The 17,607-nt window shown below is 36.3% G+C and overlaps 1 protein-coding gene across 2 annotated transcripts in view; it reads left to right on the top strand.

Annotated features, from left to right (window-relative positions):
- Positions 1–238: 238 nt before the first annotated feature.
- YTHDF3 (YTH N6-methyladenosine RNA binding protein F3) overlaps positions 239–17,607 on the top strand; it is a 38,136-nt gene continuing 20,767 nt past the window's right edge. Inside the window, exons 1-5 of one of the 2 annotated variants that reach the window (XM_014845885.3) lie at positions 242–604; positions 1,092–1,116; positions 4,488–4,633; positions 6,928–7,013; positions 15,811–17,409. In XM_014845885.3, coding sequence (XP_014701371.1) covers positions 4,576–4,633; positions 6,928–7,013; positions 15,811–17,409 — 1,743 coding nt within the window. In that variant the 5' untranslated portion in view covers positions 242–604; positions 1,092–1,116; positions 4,488–4,575. Of the gene's footprint in view, positions 605–1,091; positions 1,117–4,487; positions 4,634–6,927; positions 7,014–15,810; positions 17,410–17,607 lie in introns of both variants that reach the window. The other variant, XM_014845887.3, reaches the window with a different exon arrangement.

Raw genomic sequence — 17,607 nt, 5'->3', positions numbered from 1 at the left:
CCACCTCCCGCCCAGGCCCACTTCCTGCCCAGAATGCGACCGAATCTGGGTCCGGTCCGGCTTCCCGCGGCCACCGAGCGGGATAGAAGGAACGCACCGCCGCGACCCTGGCAGTCGGCGCTCGCAAACACGCAGACGCTCTACCTCCTCGGCGCATGCGCCGGGGCCGGCCGCGCGATGCCGTCTCCGGTGACGTGGCGAGGCGCGGGCGGAGCCAAGGTCGGTGGCGGGAGGGTGGGGGAGGAAGAGCGAGGTGAGCACGGACGTCAGAGTGGAGAGCGGAAGGTCAGGGAGGCTCGGAGCGGAAGTGAGACTAAGGCGTCTGTCCGCCATTGTGGACCCGAGAAGCGGAGAGAGAGAGGGGGAAGAGGAGCGTGCAAGCGGAAAAGACGGGCCCCTTCCACCGACTCCTGAGCGCGAGGCCCTCTTCTGGCTTCTCAGCAAGCGGCGGCGGCGGCGGCGGCTGGAACAGTCCCTCGGCCGAGGGCGGCAGCCAACTGCTGTGAGTGCACGGGGAGAGGCCCAGGCGGCGGCGGCGGCGGCGGCAGCAGCAGCAGCTCCTCTCGGGTTGCGGTGAAGAATGTCAGCCACTAGCGTGGATCAGGTGAGGGAGCAGAGGCCTCAGGCTCAGCGAAGGCCTGAGCCCCGGAGCTCCACCCTCGCGCGGGGCTCCGGCTCCTCCCCGCCGCCGCCGCCGCCGGCCCCATAACGGTGCCCCGGGCGCAGGTTGCGGCGCTCCTGCCGCCCGGGCCGGGGCGTGCGCTCTGGCCCCGGAGCCTGCGGCCGAGGCGGGCGCCGCGGGCCGCGCCGGGTGGGGGAAGGACCGCTCGCGGGGCCCCGGGGCGCATCCCGAGGGCGGCGGACGTAGGGCCGAGAGCGGGCGCGCCGGGAGCCGGATCCCGAGCGGCGGGGAGGAGGTTTAAAGCCCGGGATGGGTGGGAAATCGGTGGCCCTGGAGGAGGCGGTGGGTTTTCCTCCTACGCGGATTGTTTAAAATAACTTGTCGTTGATAACGTCTTTGATTAACACACGTTCCCTCTCTTCTGTTTCTTTTCCCTTTTCGTTACCACGCCTTTCGTCTTGCTACACAGAGACCTAAAGGGCAAGGAAATAAAGGTGAGTTTGGATATTTTTCTCTTATTTCCCAGTGTTGGTTTGCTGTTACTTTTAAAATATGTGAGGGGCTTTTCTTTGTTTTTGCTCCCGTTTCTTTTTAAATGTTTCTTTGAAATGTAAGGTTAGAGAAACGTTCATCACGGTTAAGGCTGCCAAATGCTATCCAAAGGTTCGGTGGTTCCTTCCTTTGAAGCCACTTTTATAGAAACCAAAGTGGTACAAGAAACAGTTTTCTTAGTTGTATTTCAGTTAAGGAGGTGTTGTGATGGAGGTAGTGCCATTTCTTTAATTCTACAGTTTTATCTGTATTACGTAACTACTTGTGCCACAAACATTTCTACTAATGTATGTAAGTAAGTGGACATCTTGTTTGGCATGTCCGGATTATATTGGCACATGCAGCCCACATGGAATACCATGTCACATTAGTGAAAATTGTGCTGTTGATCACTGATTGTATTGAAGTAGGCTGCAGTGAGGCACTAACACGTGAGAGATCAAAACTGAACAGGCATGTCATCTTGCTGTGTAGTCCTGATGGCAAGGTGTGACTCAATCTGGTATTTTAGAAAGGACTGAGAAGGAAATAATTTGTGAGGTTTCTGCCAGGATTACTCCTTAGTTAAAAAAATATATCTATTACTGAAAGTAAAGCATTTTAAAAAATAAGTGTAATTTGTATTTATTAGTATGGTATGATACAGTCTACTGATTGAAACATTATGACATTAATCATGTGACCTTAGTAAGTATAGAACAATATGTGCTTTCTTGGGACAGGGCCAATTAAATAACATTGCAGCAAATTATATATTTATAACATTTGTAATAGGGCTTGAAATTAGACTAAGTAGAATTATGCTTCCTGTTTTTTTATTTTAGTAGCAAAGTATTACCTAGAAAATAAGATCTACAGTAGCCTTTTAGATGTAAGTTCAGTGTTTATTGGTGCTCTTTATATTCTTAGGTTTTTTTAATTTGCTATTGCAAATTTGAAAGGAATGGGTTCTGTACCACAGCTTAATTAATTTTCTTTGAGTGGTAGTACAATTTATTTGGGAATTTGTACATACCCAGGATATGGCACTGTATTAGGTAACATAAATTTATTGCTTTGTTTTGATGAAAGATATATTTTCTTGGAGTATATAAACATTTAGAAAATTTAATTTTTACAATTTAATTTTTAACTTTTAAGGTTTTAATTTTAGAATTATGCTCTGTGTTGTAAGCATAAACCTCAGAATTTGATATTGTTGACTTATTTTAAATAAGTTTTAAAAAATTTATCTGTATATTTAAAAAGAATGATCCATTAATTTCTTTTTGCTAGTCTACCCATTAGGAAGTTTATAGACTTGGAGATATGTGGAATCTGTGGTTGTTATTGCCTAGCATAAATTATTTTATCCTAGATCTGTGGGGAGGTGGCACTTTGCAAGGCTATTTGAAATGCTAAGTGTTTTGTGTTATCTGCTTTAAGGTAAGTATGCAAGTTCTATGAAGTACTTAACTTGTTTGACAAAACAAAATAGAGCATCTACAGCATTGTAAGCCATTAACTATATTACTTTGTTTGACTTATGACATAGTCATTTCACTTAGGTATGTCCTAGTAACATCTTTGATGATAGTAAATAAAAGTTATCTATAAACAATATTGCCTATTGATTATAAATAAATATTTTTTGGTTATCTAAATTTTTTTAATCTATCAGTGTCACCTCTGTTAGATGTATTTAGACACACATGCGAAGTATTTATTTGGATAGTTCTTTATTCCAAGAAATTTTCTTTCTTTCCCCCTTATTGTTCAGTTAATAATATCATCCATGGATAGAACGTGGACTGGGATCCTAGGAGACCTGTGTTCTAATACTGCCTGTGGCTACTGACATGCCAAGTGAGCTTGGACACGTTGCACCTTTTGGTCAGAATTTCCCCTCTATCTATAAAAGTATTAATGCTAGCCATAAATCCTTTTGTATGCCTTGAGGATTGTTGTAATTACAATTACAGTAATCCGATGGTAGCCATTATATTTGCAGGATTTCTTTTCACCGTCCTCCCCTCATCTATTTTTAAGGTGCAGGAAGACTGTTGACTCAGACCTGGCAGGAGGGAAAAACTCTACTGCCTAAAAGTATTGGTAATCATTTAAGATGCTTTAAAATGGTAGATACTACAAGTGCACAAATACACATAGACATTACTTGTGTTTTTATGCCTCTGTAAGGCAAATTACGAGGAAGAGGCAGCACCTCCAGTGAACTGATAGAAGGAGCTGTGTGTGTATTTAAGAAAAACTACTCTGCCTTAGCTGACTTGGTTTTCAAGCTAGTAAAATTGTTTTATAATTCTTGTTTACTCTTATGAAGCAGAAAGCAAAGTTATTTTTCTTGAGCTATGGCCTCACTATTCTAAGAATATGAGTATTAAACTTGAATTCAGAACTTATCAAACTTATGAAAAATACGTATTTCTGAAGAGTTAAAGTTTTGAAAGGATAATCCTTTTCAGTTGACTTAATGTAATTTCAGAGGTGGTATATTCCTTTCCTGAATTATCTTCAGTTAACAGTGTTAGCCTAACACCTGGCTTTAGTGTCTGATTTTCTGCTGAGTGTTTTTCTGTATATCCTTAATGACATAAATCCATTAAAGCAGCTGAAATTTGAAAGGAGTTCTGTATCAGTCTCTTTGTAGGGCAAAAATGCTTTTGTAGTATAAATAATAGTTCTAGGTTTACTTGTTTATAAATATGAATTCTTTTTAATTAACAAATTGTCCCCATGTTCAATATTATAATTATCCTTGACCGGGATAGTACTCAAGGGTAGTAGAAGTTTAAGGATAATTAATTGCTTATTGGTCCATAATGCAAAATTGACTTCATTATCACTTTTATTGATTAGCAAGTGGAATTTTTGCTTCCTGGAATAAAAGTGTACTGTTGCTTTTCCCTGCAGGTAGCACACATAGAAGTGTCAGATCCCTTATACCTAGTAGCCTCAGGCCTTGCTGCCTGCTTCCTCCTATCCCTTAAGTTTATAAATAGGCAAATATATGGAAGGGAATTTATCTTTTCCTTCCTCTCCTCCCCATTCTCTTCTGGCGGAAGGACCCATTCATTGTTTGGTACAACTGCAATTTAAAAGACTAAGGTTGAATTTGGCTCTCTTACAGTGTTTCAGAAAAGTAGCGGAAAATGCCTTGTATTTTGGCAATATTCTTTTGTATCCTCTCCCCACCTCCCCTCTGGAAATGATTGCAAAGCACTTTACTGTCATTTTAGGCTTCATTTTAATACTAATCCTCAAAACATTCCTGTAAGGAGATAGAGGGTACATGGTATTGTCACTGTTTTTGTAGGTGGGAAAACATGATGCACAGATCTGTTGACTTTCCTAACTTGATGTAGTCAGGACCAGAGCAAAGAATCACCTGGCTCCTAAGGCCCATGTTCTATCTTGATTTGACTCTGCTTCATAGAGCAGAGGAAACAGGCGAAGAATCATGTAAGTCATCTGTTCTTTTTTCCCTGAAGAACTTGTACAGACTATGGAACTGGCTTGGATTTCATTACTATTTACTGGCTTTCAATCTCCAAGACATTAGATTGTCATTAAGTAATGTTTGAAAACTAAAGTCTTTAAAATAGTTAAATTTCTTAAAGGAAGGTATGCTTCTGAAACTCAAGGGCTAGCTTCTATTCTCATTTCTAATTTAATGCAAATTGCTTGTCAGTATGAGTGAAATACTTTTGGTAAACATTTTTTTGCTTAGAGTGCCATACTCTTTGAATAATCTTTTAGGAGTTTTTAGATGTATTTATGCATCATTTATAAATGACCGTAGACAGTATTTACTTAGTGTATGAGAATATTTTGTTCTTAGTCTCAGCCTCTCAGAATTAGAAAAGAGAAAGGATAGAACAGGAAATGAGTAAGAATAGCAGTATAATATCTATTTAGATGAATTTTAAGTAGGCACTTTTTTTTTTTTTTTTTTTTGCTGTATTAGCAGTATGGACTAACTTCCTGAGAATCTTAATGAATGTGAGAAATAGTTGTAATTTTGAAATGGGTACCTGTTTCAGATACTGACTAATATATACTAGTGTAATAGTACAATAGTGTGAAGAATTTTTTTTCAAGAGGTAATAAACTGTGCGTAACTACCTTTGATAAAGGAGGGGTAAAGGAGAACAGGTATGTCAGAATCTCTTGGACTGAAATGATTATTAGCCCACCAGAAATAACCTAAAGGCGCCCTCCTCTTTATTTTCCTCTCTAGTGGCTGTTACGTATTTAAATTCTAGGGAGCGCATTTAGCTCAGGCCTGATTCTGATGCAGTTCTTCTACAGTTAACCACCTCAGGGGAGCCAGGATCAAGGTGACATTGAGGTTGCTCTTGTAGTCTTTGAGGGGCAGTGTAGTATCATAAGAGGTCTACTTTGACGGCTTCACAGAGTAGCATCGTTTCTTTGATCATTGCTACTCAGCGGGTGGATTTCACCTGTCTTTGCTTCCATGCCACTGTCAACTCATAGTATTTTAGGTGATGTTGGGAAAATTAGGGAAAATAAAAATGTTGTGATACTATAGAAGAACACACAACTTAAATCCATTGCCCCAAACCTAATTTATACTTTGTGACGCTGTATTTTTAAGCAATAAATCTTGCAGATTTTGAGGGATTTTTTGTTTCTAAGAGATTAGTCAACATGCATCAGAAACTTTGTTTTTTCATCTCACGTATTTCAGAAGTAGTATAAACAGTGTGTTTACATAGTGCTAGCACATCAAGTTTTAGTCTTGTAAAATTTCTGTTTATGTGGTCTAGAGTAATTTTTGGTCCTGTTTGGATCTTGTAATATTTTATGTAGTACTGTCATTGAATACTCAGATGAGCTGAGGTAGGTACTATTAATAACCTCCTTGAGCAGAGAAGTGGAGTTAGAGAGACTTAGTCGCTAACTAGAGATCACCCAGCTTCTCACTGTTGGACTTGGGATTCAAACCCAGGACATTCTTACCTTAAGTCTCTGTTCAGAAGCACTCTGAGACATTGTCCAGAGAAGAGCAACTTTATAGAGCATTTATAAAAATCATCTCTGAACAAATAGGGTGTTTATAAATTATTCTGTTTTTCTCGTGTGTCGCAAGAGTAATCATGGTTATTTTTAGTATTTGTACTTTCATGTGAAAGTTCATAGTTTTTTGCTTTAGAATTAGGCCCTTTTTATTTAGATCTTTCATAATTATTCGTAGTGATATTTCTTCAAGTGAATTTTAGTCACTTTCTTTAACCAGAGGCGTTTATTTACTGTAACTTTAGTTACCAAAGTTATTTTCTTCTTTATTTACCTTTATTGAACTAATTAATATAGGCATTTAACAAAGGTAGAGAACATTCAGAAGTCTATTGTCTGCAATAATGTTTGAAGTGATTATTTTAGATTTAAATACAGCACTAATGAACCTTCCACCATTTTAATTTAACTATTTGCTTACTACAGTGTTGAAATTGGGCTATTTATGTTATGTTATTGATAATTGGAAGGGTATATATAGTTAGTGTTTATGTAGTCTTGGCCTGATAATATACAAGATTTGTAAGTTTTGGGTGGCACATAAGTATTAATATTCCAAATTAAGTTAATCCTTAAGAGGATTTTTAAATGAAGAGAGCAAAGAACTTAGGATTTAACATTCTCTGAGTTGGTTTGAAAAATATTGAAAATGTTACATTGTTCTGTGAGTTTCATAAAGATAATTACAACACATCTAATGCAAACGTATTTTTTAGTTTCAGTACAAAACGGTTCGATTCATCAAAAAGATGCTGTAAATGATGATGATTTTGAGCCATACTTAAGTAGCCAGACAAATCAGGTAAGTCTGACAGTCCAATATTTAGGAAATCAAACTTTTATTAGCAATAATTGACTTTCCAAATAGGTATTTTAATTGAATGAGTCTAACCATAACATGGATTAATCTAGTCTGTCTGCATAATAGTGAATAGCAGTTGCAGGTTTATGGCACTGGAGAGTTCTTTAGAAATTATAGATGCCTGAAACTAGATTATGAAATATACAGATTTGGAGATGAACATTATTTGTATATGTTATGGTTCTTTCTTTTGAATATTGAAAGAATTTAACCTTTTAAGGTCACTGCCACATCTTCATAGCCAAAGCAAATTACAAGGTTTAGTTAGCTAGAAATTTGTGGGGAGGACTAGTTTGTGCCTAAAATTTTTGATGAAATGTCTTTTCTTCTTTATTTGGCATTCCAATTTGAATTTCAGTGATAATTAAAGTTTTAATATGGCCTGGTAACATAGAGAATAGAATTAAAGACTTTATAAACATGCTTGTATATTGCAAGCATGGAGAGTTTCATCACATCAAATACTGGTGGCTTTTGAGGTTCTTTTGTGTTTAGATTTTTCACAAATAATTTTGTGAATTTGTATACAGGAGTAATTTAGATTTAAACATTGAAAAAGAAAAAACAGTGCAACTCTTTGGTCTCTATACATTTCTGCATCCATTTCTGTTAATAAAAATGGCACTACTAGAAATAAATTTTAAAAACTTTCCTTAACCCGTTTCTTTAGAGAGAATGTCATGGAATGAAACTGCTTTTATTGTTTTGCTTAAAAAAAGTTATATGAAAAATGTACCTTGAAATCTTAACCTCTAGTTTTTTTAAACTATAAAAAAATAAAGAACCAAATGATACTACAGAACTTGACAGTTGTACAGAAAATTTGAATAAAAAGTAGTTTCCAATTTGTGGAAGGTAGGATTATTTTTAGGACTGTGGAGACCCCTGGTTATTACCTTCAACTTGATCTACCTCTTGGTCATTTCTCTGTAACCACCCCCTCTCTCTGTTGATCTACATCCCCAGCTTATGTTGGGAGGGAATAAATAAATGAGAAAGAATAAAAACAAGTGATCTAATCTATAAAAGTTCAGCTACTCTTAAAAAAGAATGAAAAACTTAATTTCATGCTGATAGAACCTAACGTTTTGATCTCAATAACAAATTAACTTTCCACCTAAAGGTTGTGAAAACATACATCACTGGAAAGTAGGGGAAGATCATTTGTTGTGAAATGTGTTGCAAGTTTTAAAAGAAATAGTCAGTGTTCTATTTGGGCCCGTATGGTAATCTCAGTTAATATTCCTTGTGGCAGTTTCCCAACTTTTTTCAGAAATTCTGTTATTTTGAGGTATAGTAGATATTTCCCCAAAAAGGTCTCTATGATCAGATAGGTTTGGGAAGTTTATTTGCTCTAAATAATTGATTTGATTTTTGCTACTTGATTTCATACTTTATAATGTAAAATGAACTTGTAAGATGGGGATATAGGATGAAGATCCTTTCACTTATGTTTTCAAGGAATTGTAGTGTCATGTAAATGTTTGAGCGTTAACTACCTGTATGAGAATTCATTTGTCACAGAGGCTTACAAGATTGTTGTTTTGGCATTCCACAGAGGTGCCCATATCTGCCTAGGAGAGGCTAGAGCAGGGTACCCTGGATCCCACCCAGGTGGCCACCAGCGTTGCTCTGCTTTTTATCTGTTTTGTATATTGGACTTCTGCATAAGATTTTGCTTGTAAAAAAACTTTAAAGGTATTGGAAAAACATTACTTTTCAAGAATATAGAGGCATTTACCTCAGTGAACTCAGTTTTTAAATTGTATCATAAAAGTTATGTTGGGGCAAAAACATCTATAAAAGATTTTTTTTTATGTGATGTTTTAAGTGGAAGATCTTATGCTTTTCTTAATTAAATCATTATTTTAATTTGTGATATTCGAATCAATATATTCCTGTGCTACTTAAGGAGAAATTTTAAAATTTGATATGGTAAGGCTGTATCTTACCGTTACCATGCCAGTGCTAATGAATAGTTTTTCAGCAATTATCTATCTATACTACTAAAAATAATCATCTGTAATGAGGACACATATTTACCTTTTAAAGAGTACTACTAACTGTAGACTATGGAAAACTCGGTTTATTCGAGAGAAAAATTGAAAGTTATCTGAAATCTTAAAAGTAAGTTGTATAAGAATTTGTTACTCATAATTGCCTAGCTAAAATAGAAAATTAAAAAAAAATTGACCTTTTAATGTAGATGAGTGAAAACTGGACTTAATTGGTGAAATATCTCAAGTAATTATTTGCAGATTTAAAGTTATGCAAGTATTTATAGTTCCTTGGACTTGCCTAATTGAAATAATTCTTTAATTAAAAAATTTTCAACTAAATACACAATGTTTTTAAAATTAAACCTGTTCATCTGATTTTCAAATTATAAAAAACAAAAATCAGTCTTTTGTTTGGGAAGATGTTTGATGTTTTTGGCTATTGATCTAAATTGTTTTGTATACTTAGATTTAATTTAGATCAAACCGAAGGATACTTTAAAACAGGTTGTTGGCGTTTGCTTCTGTGGCAGCATATTTCTTTTATAGTGCTCAGTTTCTGGGGGAATAATTTTTATAGCGATTTTAAAAGTAAATATCTGTCTTTCAGGTCTTAAAATCCTCTATAGTTCCTCAGAATAATCTGATGATTAAGTTGATTGGAAAATTCAGATTTAATTGACACTGTTAAAGATGCCATGTGGTTTGCGCATATAAATTTGAAAGAATGAATTGGAAAAATGGTTTGTTTATCTGCTTGTACATGTGGGGAGATAAATTCATAGCCATGTTTAACAGAGAAGAAGTATAGAGAACTAAGAAAGTAAAGTAATATTTTGAGTTTCGTTATTTTCTGTCCCTGCCATCACTGCCTTTAGTTAAGTTTTTCATTCTCTCCCCCTTATGGAATGATATCCTAACCGGTAATTCTGTATTGCCACTTAGCAGTCTTAAAGTCCAAGTCTGATTATACTGTTGTCATGTTAAAGAACTGCCACAGCTTCACAACAGTGGATACCCTTATTATATTGAATACCCTTAAAATGGCTCCACTTCCCTCCCTGCGTCATCTTTGATCAAATTTTTCCCTCGTACTTGCTCAGGGAAATAGAACTTATTATTTTCTGAAAATATAAATATTTTCTTAGTATTTTCTTTTATGTCTTCCCCACTAGACCTGTGAAGTGAAATGCTGCAGGTCAGAGACCATGTTCATCTTCTTGTCTCCAGTGACTGACACCATGTCTGGCACATAGTAGTCATTCATTATGTATTTGATGAATGAATGAATTAGATTATCTGCTAGAATTAGGGAATGAAGAAGTATGGTTGATGAAATATTCAAGTTGAGTATGATGTATAACATGTTTTTCTTATGAAATCCTTATGGTTAGATATGCGTGGATTATATTTTTTGAAAAGTACAATAATATTTTAAAAACTTAGAAGAAAATACATAGAAGCATTAAAAGTATACTAAACCTCACTTAATTTTTTGATGTTAATTCAGAAGTCAGTTCGAGTTTGAAGTACCTCTCAGGTTTTTAATGGAAAGCAGTTTTTCATTTTTCTCTGTGCAGAAGTGCTGTTAATGGTGAATAATGCCTTAAACTTTTTTTAATTGAACTTCTAAGACATTGTACAATGTTCTTTCTTGGAAGTTTGGATACTTACAAAGTAAAAATGGATATTAAGTTACTATAAATAAAAGACTGTCAGTTATAATGGGTTGTATTAAAATGTCCTCAGGTCAGAATGAAGTTTTTCTACTGTTCAAGTTTTCTTTGAGATGATAGAAAAATAATTGACCTACATAAAAAGGCTAAGGAATAATGATTATAAATGATTTTGAAATTCTAAGGAAGAACTTTTAGTCTGTCCTATATTTTAGTTTCCAAATTAGAAAAAAAAAAACTAAAGGCTTAACTCCTATGCTTTACTTCCATAAGCATTTTTCAATTAACAAAGTAGATTTTAAAAAATTTTTTAAACTGATTAGAGCAGCAAGTATTATCCCCATTTTACCAACGAAGAAACAGAGTTAGAGATAGTAAGTGATCTGATGAGATGCCTGACATACAAAGTGGAAGAGTAAAGAATTGAGCCCATATTTTTGACTACTACATCACCCTCTGACTTTATACTCTTAAGATCTGGACTAAGGTTATAATTATACCTTGTGCTTTGTGATTAATTTACGTTTTAAAGAGGCAGGTTAAGTTGTATTAATAAATATGACTTGTTGATTGAATAATGTGTCCTAGGCACTGTATCCGTATTTCCTTTTAACAGATGAGGAAACTATAGAGTTTAAGTAACCTTGATACTTTCACATAACTGATAGTACCTGGGCTGGGATTACAATTTAGATACTTCTTGGCGTCACTTCAACCTTGTATTAAATGGCCTCTCCAGGTTGTGTTTCTAAGTTTATGCTTTGGGTAAAGGGTCTGTGGATCTGTTCTTACATATTTAATTATATCCATTAATTATATCACTTTATATTTACATACTCTTGTTATTTTTCCCTTTCCAGTTAGTTCTTGAGAGAAATATCAAACATTTCACATCACTTTGTTTAAAGGTTGTACATCTTTGAAGAACATAGTAAAATTTCATTATTACTGACTAACTTCCCGATTATGAATCATTCGGACATAAATTGTTAAGTTGATTATGTCTCATTATAACCAGGTTTAAAGTAAAAGGTGAAAGTAACTTTTGAGTTATTATTTTCCATCATCAGTAAGTGGAAATTTTTTTCCTCTTCACTACCTAAGTACATTCCTCTAATTGATATTTCATTTACTTAGCAATTAAAGATTTATCTTAAATTTAGCAAAGCATATTTTATAGTATTTCCAGTTACAGTCGAAGCTCTACTGTTGACCATATCTTACTTTTAAACTTTGAAGAGTTTCCTGCAACTTTGTTCTTACTAGAACCCAAACTGAAGTCTGCCGTTTGAAAGGAGACTGCTTAAGTTACTTTCATAGAGCTAAGGAAGAAACATCTTGAAATTCAGCTGAAACTGCTGAAGGAATTGGGAAATAAATGGTTAGCATTGTTTGACCAGCTGGAGAAAGCAGGCCACTTATCCAGTATGCTCAGGGTGGTAGTAACACCGTGGCAGCTTTAGTAAGTGCGTCTCTGCTTATTAGCTAGAGCTGTCTGTCGGATAGGCAGTTGTGACTAATGGAACACCTTTTAAGGTAAACTTCTTATTTTGACAAAATCACCAATTTAGGGGTGAAGTAGTAAAAATCATAATTTAAAAAAATAATTGAAAAGATGTATAATAAAAGTCTCCACATCCAAAACAGTTTGGGCCTATTGCAGCCCCAGAGGTGACAGAATCGGCAAAAATTTGTTCCCCACTAATTTAATAGTATAGGTTGGGGGCTTTCTTTTTTTTAAAATTGGTATGGCATAGATAATCAGTTAAAACAGTGTTGACAAACTGTAGGCCAGGGACTAAATCTAGTCGATTCCCTGTTTTCTTTGAGAAAACCCTTGAGCCTTCAGCCTTTATTTTTTTCTTTTAAGATTGACACCTGAGCCAACAACTGTTGCCAGTGTTCTTTTTTTTTGTTTCTTGCTTTATTTTCCCAAACCCCCCATACATATCTTAGTTGCAGGTCTTTCTAGTTGTGGGATGTGGGACGCTGCCTCAACGTGGCCTGACAAGCGGTGCCATGTCTGCACCCAGGATCCAAACCCTGGGCCGCCGCAGCGGAGTGCGCGAACTTAACCACTCAGCCACGGAGCCAGCCCTTAGCCTTCAGCATTTTAAAGGGTTGTTTAAAAAAAAAAAAAAAAAAGATGACTATGTGACAGAGACCAATGACTGTATTTGGCTTGGAAAACTCTTTAGTTTGCTGACCCTTGAACTGTATTATGGGTATAGCCAAGTTAGAAACTTGATGTGTAACTGTTGTATAAAGCATTTGTGATGGTGAAATAAGAATATTCACCATAACTTATAAGTGTAATTTTACAAACACTTTATTACAAAGAATGAACTTAAAACTTTCTGCTTGGTCTTCTTTTACACTCCCACATCCAGGTAAGAACTTACTGAGTCTGGATTTCAGTGCCAGCATTCTAAATTAAAACTTTGCAACTTCTTATCTCCATGTTTAGCTCAGCTTTTCTACTCTTTCCCCATGTAGAATTGTTTACTTTCTATGTTAATGTGTCTTTTTAACTGTAGATTTTCTTTTAGAATGAGTATCTTATCAGTTTTTGTTTTTTGTTTTTTTTTTTTTTTTACAGTGTAGGCATTCTGTCAGTCTGGTTAAAATAAGTAATAAAGTATTAAAAAATACCTTTAGTAACTATTTAAACTAAAAAAGGACAGTCTTTAAAGTCTTTTTAATCAATTATATGTGTTCATTTATACTGGCTGAACTTCTGTTCACTTTCTTTAAGTTTTTTAGAGTCTAGCAGTGACTTCCTTGTCAGTATGAAACACTAGGAGTACTTCTGTTTTTCACTAATGAATTAGTGGCTGAATTACGTGTGTGTGTGTGAGAAAGAGAGAGAGATCTTCATGGATAGTAAAGTTTACTCATTAATTTCTTCCAAGAATTTTTTCTTTGAAAACCATTGTTTGTGATTTGAGCTTCCCTCAGGCTTCTCTTGTATTTGTATTTAAATACAGCACTGAGTATTTCTAATGTCAGTTTCTGTAATGATGCCACTACTGTGGTCGTTCAAAAGATGCTCTTCATTTCCTTCATACTAATCTTGTGAGCATCCTTTGAATATATTTTCAAATACAGTTAATAATTATCCATTGTAGTAAAGAAAGTGTTCAACTAAATTAGTAAATAGTAACACAGTTACTATTTCATTCCAGTTTTGAATATGGTAAAATATATTTAATATGAAGTGTATTTAAAAAGTCATTTTTTTCACTAAATAGTACTGAGAAGACAATTGTTTTTTGTTTTTAAGTTCAAGCTTTACTGGAAATACTCAGTAAATCTGTGTCATAATTATTAATTTAAATGCAACCTCTTTGTTTTTCTTATTTTCATTTTAGTTATATCAGAATCATTTCAAAAGACAAAATATTAAACTAACTTTCTCACAGACAGTGGACAGTTGTAACAGTTGTGAGATGTGTCACGAGTAACTTAACATAACAATAAAGCATCTCAGTTTTTTTTCTTTCATTTTTTTCCTGAGGAAGATTAGCCCTGAGCTAACAGCTGCTGCCAGTCCTCCTCTTTTTGCTGAGGAAGACTGGCCCTGAGCTAACATCCATGTGCATCTTCCTCTACTTTATATGTGGAACGCCTGCCACAGTGTGGCTTGCCAAGCACTGCCATGTCTGCACCCGGGATCCTAACCAGTGAACCCCGGCCTGCCGAAGCAGAACATGGGCACTTAACTGCTGCACCACCGGGCTGGCCCCAAAGCATCTCAGTTTTCAATGATAGGCATTTAAAAAATAATTTAAAATGAGTTAAGGTAGTATCTATGATGTTAGTCACAGATTTGTAGTGATATACTTTCTGAGTGGGAAAGCAGTGGCAGAAAAGTTCCAAGAGATTAACAGCAAAAAAAATGGGTTAAACACTGTTTCAGAGAACTTAGAATAATAATGTCTATATAAATTGTGAATAATCAGCCTTCAAAATAGTATTGACCCTTGCAAAGGGAATACTAGTTGTTCTGTTTAGATACTAGCTTAATTTTTTCACCTTGCTTAATTCTACAACTTCTAAAGCTCTCCCTGAGGCTTTAAAAATCACACCTAAATCAAAGAGTAAAAATTTATTATCAGGCCTGTTTTTGGCATATGAAATCCATTTTCAAAAGAAATCCTTAAAATATTTTTAACATTGGCTAGTAAGAAATTTGACTGTTTTTTTTCTTTAATAGAATTTTTTTGTCCTGATTTTCTGCAGATCACTAAATGATTAGTTAATATTATTAAAAGTAAAATTTGATTTAATTGCAGTAATTTTGGAAAAAAATTACCAGAACTCACTATTTCTAAGTTAAAATTCTGATCAGGAAAGTGTTAAGTTTATTGCATAAAATTTAGAAGTAGAGCACAAAGAAAATAGACATCTGTTATCCTACCGCTAACAAACCATAGTAAGGTTTGCTTTTTCAAAATGAGCAAGGCAAAGCAAAAGAAGAAACAAATTTGAATCATGCTATAGGTGTAATCTTGAATCTTTTCTTTTTCTTCTTAGAGTGTGAACATTTCTCTATTTTATTTTTTCTTTATGAAAGTACAAAATTTAATTGCTGAACTGGATTTCATCATATAAGATATGCTATAATTTAATTCCTCTATTATTTGGTATAGCTTCCAGCTTGTTTAATCTTTGCATATAAATTTTTGGATACATCACTTACTTAAAATAAAGCTGGCTGTAAATGATCATTTTGTGTCTGCAAAGCTTATAAATGAGACTTTTATAGAAATTACAGTATTTTTAAATTGTGCCAGAGGATCTGGCTGTTGAAAGAAAGAATCCGCATTCCCCTCCCCCCAAAAAAACCTGCAATTTTATAAAAACTATTTTAAAATAAAAATAATCATCAGCAAATTTTTCTGGTGATAAAACTGGATTTGACGTTTTAATTGTGTTTATCTGGAACAGGTGCATATGTTTTCCATTTATGTAAAACTATTTGATTTTAATCTTTCAGATGTCTTCTTTTCCTCTACTCTTCAAAGGACATTTCACTCCTGATTACCATCTTTTGTTTTCCAGAGTAACAGCTATCCACCAATGTCAGATCCATACATGCCTAGTTACTATGCTCCATCCATTGGATTTCCATATTCTCTTGGGGAAGCAGCATGGTCCACGGCTGGAGACCAACCTATGCCATATCTGACAACTTATGGACAAATGAGTAATGGAGAACATCATTATATACCAGATGGTGTGTTTAGTCAACCTGGGGCATTAGGAAATACCCCTCCATTTCTTGGTCAACATGGATTTAACTTTTTTCCTGGTAATGCTGATTTCTCTACATGGGGGACAAGTGGATCTCAGGGACAATCAACACAAAGTTCTGCTTATAGTAGCAGTTATGGCTATCCACCTAGTTCTCTTGGGAGAGCTATTACTGATGGACAGGCTGGATTTGGCAATGATACTTTAAGTAAGGTGCCTGGCATAAGCAGTATTGAGCAAGGCATGACTGGACTGAAAATTGGTGGTGACCTGACAGCTGCAGTGACAAAAACTGTAGGTACAGCCTTGAGCAGCAGTGGTATGACTAGCATTGCAACCAATAGTGTGCCCCCAGTTAGCAGTGCAGCGCCTAAACCAACCTCCTGGGCTGCCATTGCCAGAAAGCCTGCCAAACCTCAGCCGAAACTTAAACCCAAGGGCAATGTGGGAATTGGGGGTTCTGCTGTGCCACCACCTCCTATAAAACACAATATGAATATTGGAACTTGGGATGAAAAGGGGTCAGTGGTAAAGGCTCCACCAACCCAACCAGTTCTGCCTCCTCAGACTATAATCCAGCAGCCTCAGCCATTAATTCAACCACCACCATTGGTGCAAAGCCAACTGCCTCAACAGCAGCCTCAGCCACCACAACCACAGCAGCAACAAGGACCTCAGCCACAGGCTCAGCCTCACCAAGTGCAGCCCCAACAGCAACAGCTGCAGAATCGCTGGGTCGCTCCTCGGAATAGGGGAGCTGGCTTCAACCAGAACAATGGAGCGGGCGGTGAAAACTTTGGTTTAGGTGTTGTTCCTGTCAGTGCTTCACCTTCTAGTGTAGAAGTGCATCCAGTGCTTGAAAAGCTAAAGGCCATAAACAACTATAATCCCAAAGACTTTGACTGGAACCTGAAGAATGGACGTGTGTTTATAATTAAAAGCTATTCTGAGGATGACATACACCGTTCCATTAAGTACTCTATCTGGTGTAGTACTGAGCATGGTAATAAGCGTTTGGATGCAGCTTACCGTTCCCTGAATGGGAAAGGCCCACTCTATTTACTCTTCAGTGTGAATGGCAGTGGACATTTTTGTGGAGTGGCTGAAATGAAGTCTGTTGTGGACTATAACGCATACGCTGGTGTCTGGTCTCAGGATAAGTGGAAGGGCAAATTTGAAGTTAAATGGATCTTTGTCAAAGATGTTCCCAATAACCAATTGCGGCATATTCGCTTAGAAAATAATGACAACAAACCAGTTACCAATTCAAGGGACACTCAAGAGGTACCCCTAGAAAAAGCTAAGCAAGTGCTTAAAATAATTGCTACTTTCAAGCATACCACCTCAATCTTTGATGACTTTGCACATTATGAAAAGCGTCAAGAAGAGGAGGAAGCCATGCGTAGGGTAAGAGTACAGTAATTTTTGTGTGTAGGGTTTTTTTATTGGGGTGGTATGCATGGATGGGTATTCCTTAATGCCTTTGAATGTTGCGTTCTGAGTTTAAGAACTTTACTCTGAAGGAAAGCAATCATTTCACTTAAGAAAGAGAAGTCTACAAATACCCTTAAAGGCCTCAGATGCCATATTCCAATCTTTACTCTT

This window comes from Equus asinus, chromosome 12 (assembly GCF_041296235.1).
Source record: "Equus asinus isolate D_3611 breed Donkey chromosome 12, EquAss-T2T_v2, whole genome shotgun sequence".
NCBI lineage: Eukaryota > Metazoa > Chordata > Mammalia > Perissodactyla > Equidae > Equus > Equus asinus.
Note: the sequence above shows the minus strand (reverse complement) of the source record. Positions and strands in the feature narration are given on the sequence as shown.